At 38.4% G+C, this 7564-nt stretch overlaps 2 protein-coding genes across 2 annotated transcripts; one reads left to right on the forward strand and one right to left on the reverse strand.

The window, feature by feature from the left end:
* Window positions 1–248: 248 nt before the first annotated feature.
* LOC107606445 (protein FAR1-RELATED SEQUENCE 5-like) lies at window positions 249–2444 on the reverse strand. The gene has a single exon (XM_016308509.2). It carries the CDS (start codon window positions 2442–2444, stop codon window positions 249–251), a length of 2196 nt encoding a protein of 731 aa, XP_016163995.2.
* A 1671-nt stretch (window positions 2445–4115) lies between these two features.
* LOC107609634 (receptor like protein 27-like) lies at window positions 4116–7069 on the forward strand. The gene is made up of 2 exons (XM_088494083.1): window positions 4116–4312; window positions 4419–7069. Exons 1-2 carry the CDS (start codon window positions 4239–4241, stop codon window positions 6973–6975), a joined length of 2631 nt encoding a protein of 876 aa, XP_088350209.1. The 5' UTR covers window positions 4116–4238; the 3' UTR covers window positions 6976–7069.
* Window positions 7070–7564: the final 495 nt, after the last annotated feature.

The raw sequence follows: 7564 nt of genomic DNA on the forward strand, positions 1-7564 counted from the left end.
TTTTTTTTAAGACAAGAAGAACGAGATCTTCATTAATTTACCCAGTTCATGACACGGAAATTAGATGTTTATATTCAAAAAAATTACCTCAACAAAAGTGTTGTCTTTACCCTTCCGGTTCCTCATACCCGTCCCCGTAAACTTCCTTGTTCCACCCTTTTTAAAAGGCTGCCCAAACAGAGGAGCATTCACATAGTTTAATGGTTTTTAAAGGGACAAACACGGAACAAGATTTTCACAGCAGGAGCCTATTTAGAATAAACAAATCGTACCTTGGTATTAGGTCCTGAGAGGTGTTCGGACTTAATTGAGAACGACCTCGAAGAATTAGCAAACCTCTCTGGACTAAAACCTGAGTCCTTGGCTGATGCATTGCCGTATGATCGATCGCGATGGTTACCTTCAACACTATGCTGCATCAGATCTGGACAGCGCTTGTAGTAATGACCGTACTTGTGGCAATTAGAGCATGCTCTCTTCTTCCTCCAAGAAGACTTCTTGGAAGGGGCTCCTTTGCTTTTGACAACAAATGGATCGTTGATGCCTTCCACGTTAACATTAGGAGTTGACTTGCCTTGTTTGCGTGACTGCAGACGGATAACTAAATTGACAAGTTCAGACTGGACTTCATCAAAGTCTGCAAGATCCTTGCAAGCAATATCACACAGCTTGTTGCAATTCGATGCCAATGCTCCAACTCGAAACTTTAAGACCCTTTCGATGTCATCATTCACATGCATTTCTGTGCTAATAAATTCGTTCTTTGCATTCTTTGTCCACCTTTTGTATATCAACGAATCTGGAAACTCAAGTATGTTTTCGAACTTCATGGCACAGAAGATATGACTACAGGGAATACCACGTGATTCAAACAGCTTGCACGAGCACGAGAACAGCTTCTTACCTCTATCGACTTCTACCCGTCGATCTTTGGCCGGGTCTCCGAGAGCAGTCACACTGAACTCTACCTTGTCCAAGGTTGTGCTTAGTACCGTTATATTCAAAGCCTCTGCCCTCTGAATCTCATTACGAATTTCCTTGAAAATGTTTCGCGTGAAATAACATGATACAGATCTTTCATATACCTCCAACGAGGTAATCATCACTGGCTCTGAGCACTGAGACTTATAGTCAGCTATTAACTCGTTGTTTCTATACTCCTTTAAGGCCCTATCCAGGTTATGCATGAAGTCAATGAGGGTGTTCTTGCGATTAACATAAAATCTGATGAGAGAATTTATACCTTCACACTGTGATGTCGTCCTTATGTAACCGAAAAACTTATCCCGGAGGAAACAATGGGACCACATCTCACGAGTTTCGTACGTCTTTTCCATCCAGGTACTGCCAACAAGGTTGTGCTTATCCAAAATGGCTGCCCATCTCCGATCAAAGTCTCTCTGGTCGTTGTTGTCATATATAAGACCCTTAAAATCGCGCAGGAAATTAGGATTCTTTATATTCTCACATGCATTTCTCTGCAGATGCCATCCGCATAACCGATGGGTCGCTTCAGGCAGAACATTCTTGATTGCATCTCGCATGGCAAGGTCTCCGTCAGTTATTACTGCTTTTGGACTTTTCCCACCCATCGCTTCAACAAAGGTTTCCAACAACCACTTATACGTCTCTGTGGTTTCGTCGGATAGTAGGCCGGAGCCGAAGATAACAGTCTGCCCGTGATGATTGCATCCTGAGAAAATGACCAAAGGCTTGTTGTATTTATTCTTCTTGTAGGTTGAATCAAAGGCAACAATATCTCCAAAGCAGTGATAGTCGATAATTGACTGCCCATCTGTCCAAAAAATATGCTCCAGCCTTTCGTCACTAGTGAACGTATACTTTCCAAAGAACAGCGGATCGTTGCTTGACTTGCCAATCAAATAGTTTATTGCCGCATTGGCATCCCCGTTTTTAACTTTTGCCCGACGATACCGATCGATGTGGTTGTACAAATCTTTCCGTGTGAAGCCAGCATGACGATATCCACCCTTCTGGAACGCAATATACCCCATAATATGGCAGGTCCTGACACCAAAATTATGAAGATTTTCCACTTGGACTCTATCAGTCACAGTGAGACGACGATTGGCCGGAACCAGATGCGCAAATTGGGGTGGCGTCAGATCGTGGTTATGAGATTCGACAAAACATGATACCTTCCATCTACCGCAGCCGTAGTCAAGCTTTACCCTAAGCCGAGCTGGACACTTGGTTCGCGTTAGTGACCTTGCCTCCCTTGATCTATCATCCAGATGGAGATACCTCATATTCCTCCAGCCCTCTTTGTTGCAAACAAGTTGCCTGCTAATTATTCTACCTTGATTATCCCTAACCACGTCGTCCTTCCTCATTACAAATCCATGCCAACAAGAATAAGCGTTATAAAACTGGCAGGCCTCATCCTCTGTCCTAAACTCCAGGTTCCAAATATCCTCCACCATTAAATCTGCTATTCTTTTTACACCACAAACTTCTTCACTCTTGCTAGTAGAATCCAGCGAATCCACATCGTCGTCTTCAGCATCGTCTTCTGCATTCGGTTGATAATCGAAATCATCACCCAAATCATTATCAGAATCATTCTTCACATCATCCTCGTTTATGGACATAATTTAACCCCTGCCATAATTTTACCCAAAAATGTCAATAAACAGAGCCAATGGCAGCAACGAAGGGAAGCTAAACTAAGCTGCATGTAAAATTAAATGAACCAAATCCAATTAAACTAACCCAATTATTTACGACCCCAGTATTAGGTTTTAATTTCAATTCCCCAAACCTAGCCACAGCATAGAACTGGACAATGTTACTTTATATCCAAATTTCAGAATAGCAAACCAACACCGTAAACAGATAATCGTTGAAAAGGCATAGACTATCATCAAAATTAAACTAATCTGGATTAACAAAAAAACTTAATCGGACATACCTTGATGACAACCAAAGGTTGAGCTTGAACGGATAAAAAATGCACTGTCGGAGTCGGAGGGAGGTGACCTTACCTAATCCAACGCACCTAATTCGAAGTCAGCAAAAAAATGGGGATGGTAACCCAGCTTCCACCAGCCACAGTTTCGTCAAAAGCAGAAGTTCAGTAACAAATTTTGAATACTGGAGCCACATCAGTTTAGCATTCACCATCTCCTCAGTTGACGTTGATGCCTAGCCGACGGAACCAGAGTACCAGTTCCGGCTCCTGTTACTCGAAGGAGATCAATCTTGCTAAATGGACGCTGGGTGGATTACTCTCTGGTGTAACACTGAACGAAAGCGAAAAAACCAAACAGGGTTGGATAGTGGGTACTAGGATAACAAATTTCACTGCTGGACGAAGATGTGTTTTTCAAGTTCTGAGAGATGCATGTTGAATTTCAGGAAGAGATGGAGGGTACTTTTTAAAATGAAAAATAAGTTAGATAGTAGAAATTATAATTGCAAATGTTTCCCAATACACTATACAGTATGTATATACTCTAATTAATGTAGTATCTATTATGGTATATGTTCATTAAAAGCTTTTGCTATAACCAATGAATGCATTAATGCAAGGTTGAAAATTTTACTTGATCAATGGCTGAGATGAAGACACATGGGCAAGGGTAACTTACCCACAAAATTGCCATGGGTTTGGAAGAAACCACCCAAATTAAATGCTTCGTGAGTCAAGCTAAGTTCATCCACAAATGCTTCGTATCATGGAAATAAAATTATCTTCTCATTTATTTTGTTATTATGCACTCCGGGTCTCGCGTTAGAAGAAAATTAAACTTACGTTATGAATTAGTGTTGGACATTGATAGATTGGGATAGTATGAATATTATTGGTAGCTGTAGCTTTTAATATGGAAATCATGCATATGGCTGGGTATAGGTGCTTGTAATTCCAGTTTAAAAAAACATCTATAAATAGATGGATCCTAATTGATGAATGGCATACCAATACCAATACCATTTTCAAGTAAGGCATACATACATAAAATAAGCAAAAGCTTGAATCAAAAATCAATGGGGTATTTGATGTTGTTGGTTCTTAGAGTGGTGTTGTGTGTGTCTATGTTTATGATGTTCCATTTTGCATGTTTGTCTTCTCATCTATGCCATTCCCAAGACAGCTCTGCCTTGCTTCACTTTAAGACCCAATTCATTTTTAACCCTTCCTTTTTTGAATATTCTGATGAGTGCTCTCATGTTTATCCAAAGATGAATACGTGGGAGAATGGGACAGATTGCTGCTCATGGATGGGTGTCACGTGCAACTCTGTGTCTGGTCACGTGATTGGCCTCGATCTCAGTTGTGGTGCACTTGTAGGTAATATGGATCCCAATAGCACTCTTTTTCATCTTACTCATCTCCAAACACTCAGCCTTGCTTTCAATTCTTTCAATTATTCTCCATTGTCATCTCAGTTTGGTAGGTTTGTGAGTCTCACACACTTGAATTTATCTCATTGTGAATTCATAGGTGAAATTCCTTCCCAAATCTCACACCTTTCCAAATTACAATCACTTGATCTCTCTTCTTTTTATCATGGTTTAATGTGGGAAGAAACTACTTTGATGAGGTTGCTGCAAAACACAACATATTTAAGAGAGATTGTATTGGATGAAACAGATATGTCTTCAATTGTTCCAACAACAAACCCTTTGTCTTTTATTGCCAACTTGTCTTCCACTTTAGTTACTCTCAGTCTTTTTTATACTGGAATAAGGGGTTCTTTGACAAATGACATACTTTGTTTACCCAATCTTCAACACCTCATTCTATCAAAGAATGAATTGTCACTCCATCTTTCCGAGTTAAGTTGTACCACTTCTCTTAGTGTCTTGGATCTTTCAAATTGTGGTATCCAAGGGCCTATCTCTTCATCATTCTCTAATCTAACATACCTCACTTCCTTGAATTTGGCGTATAATCAACTCAACGGTTCAATCCCGTCATCACTTTCAAACCTTCAGCATCTCATTCACTTGGATCTTTCAAGCAATGAGTTTAGTGGTCAAATTCCAAATGTGTTTGATAGGCTAACCAATTTGCAATCCCTTGGCCTTTCGGATAATAATTTCCAAAGGAAGTTGCCATCCTCATTATTTGCCTTAACTCAACTCTCTACCTTGTATTGTTCTTATAATGAAATTGAGGGACCACTACCTGACAAAGTAGCCTTTTTAAATCTCACTCAATTATACTTACAAGGCAACTTATTAAATGGAACAATTCCTGAGTGGGTCTTATCCCTCAAGTCTTTGAGATACTTAGATCTGTCAAATAACAGATTCAGAGGGCACATAAGTGAAATCACATCTTATTCTTTGAAGTATTTAGACATGTGCAACAATGAGCTCCAAGGAAATTTTCCAGAATCGATTTTCCATCTTGTCAACCTTACTGATTTGTGCTTGTCTTCAGATAACTGGAGCGGTATTGTCCACTTCGCACTCTTCTCTAAGCTTCAAAACTTGGAGTATCTTTATCTTTCAGGTTGTACTTCACTATTGCTAAAATCTGAAACTAGTGTGAGTCACACTTTCTCCAATTTGAAGACACTGCAGTTGCTTTCTAGTAATATTACTGGTTGGTTGGAATTCTCAGGAAAATTTCCAAATTTATATTATCTTGAATTGTCTAGCAATAGTCTTCAGGGAAAAGTGCCAGAATGGATACATGGTATGGATTCATTAACTTATTTGAATCTCTCACACAACAATGTTACATTGATGGACCATTTTCCATGGTATCGACTTGAATACCTTGATCTTAGTTTCAACTCGATGGCTGATGACATTTCTTCCTTCTTTTGTAATGCAACCTTTCTGGAAGGTATCAACTTGTCCCACAACAAATTCACAGGAATATTTCCACAGTGCCTTGTCAATGGCTCATTACTTAAAGATTTGGATCTACAAATGAACAAACTTCATGGAACTTTGCCAGATACCTTTCCGGATCTTCTTACACTGAATCTCAATGGCAACAATTTCAAAGGTCTATTGCCGAAATCTTTGTCCAATTGCTCAATACTTATGGATTTGGATCTCGGTAACAATCAATTTGAGGACACATTTCCGAATTGGCTTCAATATATATCAAATTTGGAAATACTGGTCTTACGAGGCAATAAGTTGTACGGTCAGATTTCAAATTTGGAATCTGAAAACATATTTCCAAATCTGATTATTTTTGACATATCATGTAATAACTTTAGCGGCTCATTACCAAAAGCATACATACAAAATTTTCGAGCCATGAAGATTGTTGATGATGTGCAAAGCAGTTTGTCTTATATTGGAACAAATTGGTACCCATCAGGATATGACATTTCTATGGTTGCAACAATTAAAAGAGTCAGTCTTACTTTTACGAAAATTCCAAAGGCCTTTGTAATTATCGATTTGTCAGAAAACAAATTTGAAGGAGAGATTCCAGATGTTATTGGAGAGCTTCATAGACTCAAAAGCCTCAACCTTTCATATAACAACCTCATTGGTCCTATTCCCCGCTCTTTGGGAAATTTGACAAATCTTGAATCATTGGACCTCTCCTCAAATATGCTTGATGGGAATATTCCTGCTGAATTGACCAATTTGAACTCTCTTGAAGTACTTAATCTTTCCAACAACCATCTTGAAGGATCAATACCTCAAGGAAAACAGTTTGATACATTCTCAAATGATTCCTATGAGGGAAACATTGGGCTATGCGGATTACCATTGTCAATTCAATGCAACAATGTCCCTTTGCAACAATGTCCATCTTCTGAGGCTAAAGACAAATTCGGATTTGGTTGGAAACCAGTGGCAATAGGATATGCATGTGGAATGGTACTTGGAATAGGATTGGGATATTGTGTTTTCTCAATTGGAAAGCCTGAATGGCTAGTGGTCCTCTTTGGAGGTAAAAGGACCAAAAGGAGGAGCCGTGGAAACCGCCGGCGTGCAAGAACAACTCTGTTTCAGCTTTTTGTTGTAATGTAAATGTGTTATAAGTTTATGTCTTGTGTTGTTATGTTTTTCATGTTTTTATTTGATATTTAAAATAAGTAATTGTTCTATAGTTGTAAGAAATGTTGCGAGTGAATTCTGTTTTCAAAGTATATATATATGTGGTGAGTTTCTTGGTCCAAAACTTCTTCACTTGCACCTTCCAAGTATCTAGAAGACTATAACAACTATCATTATTATGCATTGGTATATGACCACGCAACTGATTTTTTGTTTACGGGTTAGGAGGTAAGGTGTTTTGAGTGTTCATTCTTTTAGTAATTATGTTAGAATAATTAACAAACTATTAGGAATATCTCCAATACAATTTGATTGTTTTTTTCTTCTTTTTTTATCTAATGTCAATCTAAAATAGTTTGATAAAAAGATACTAATTCTTTGGTATCCATCATCAAGTAATAGCTGATCCCAACTCTCAATGCAAGTTGAAAATGTTTCTATATTCAAAACGAAAATTAAACCATCTATACTTAGTTAGAAATAAGAGGATAAAACTCGGATGAAAATGGAGAGTACTTTACATACTTTGATTCTTAGTCAATTATTTGATCAATTCAATTAG

This window comes from Arachis ipaensis, chromosome B7 (genome assembly GCF_059453495.1).
Source record: "Arachis ipaensis isolate K30076 ecotype BB chromosome B7, ASM5945349v1, whole genome shotgun sequence".
Taxonomy (NCBI): Eukaryota; Viridiplantae; Streptophyta; class Magnoliopsida; order Fabales; family Fabaceae; genus Arachis; species Arachis ipaensis.

Bases quoted from the DNA above. Each gene is read 5' to 3' on its own strand.
- LOC107606445 (XM_016308509.2), bottom strand. From the start codon at position 2,444: ATGGTGGAGGATATTTGGAACCTGGAGTTTAGGACAGAGGATGAGGCC.
- LOC107609634 (XM_088494083.1), top strand. From the start codon at position 4,239: ATGGATGGGTGTCACGTGCAACTCTGTGTCTGGTCACGTGATTGGCCT. The intron at 4,313-4,418 runs GTAATATGGATC...TCAGTTTGGTAG, and splicing joins CAGTTGTGGTGCACTTGTAG to GTTTGTGAGTCTCACACACT.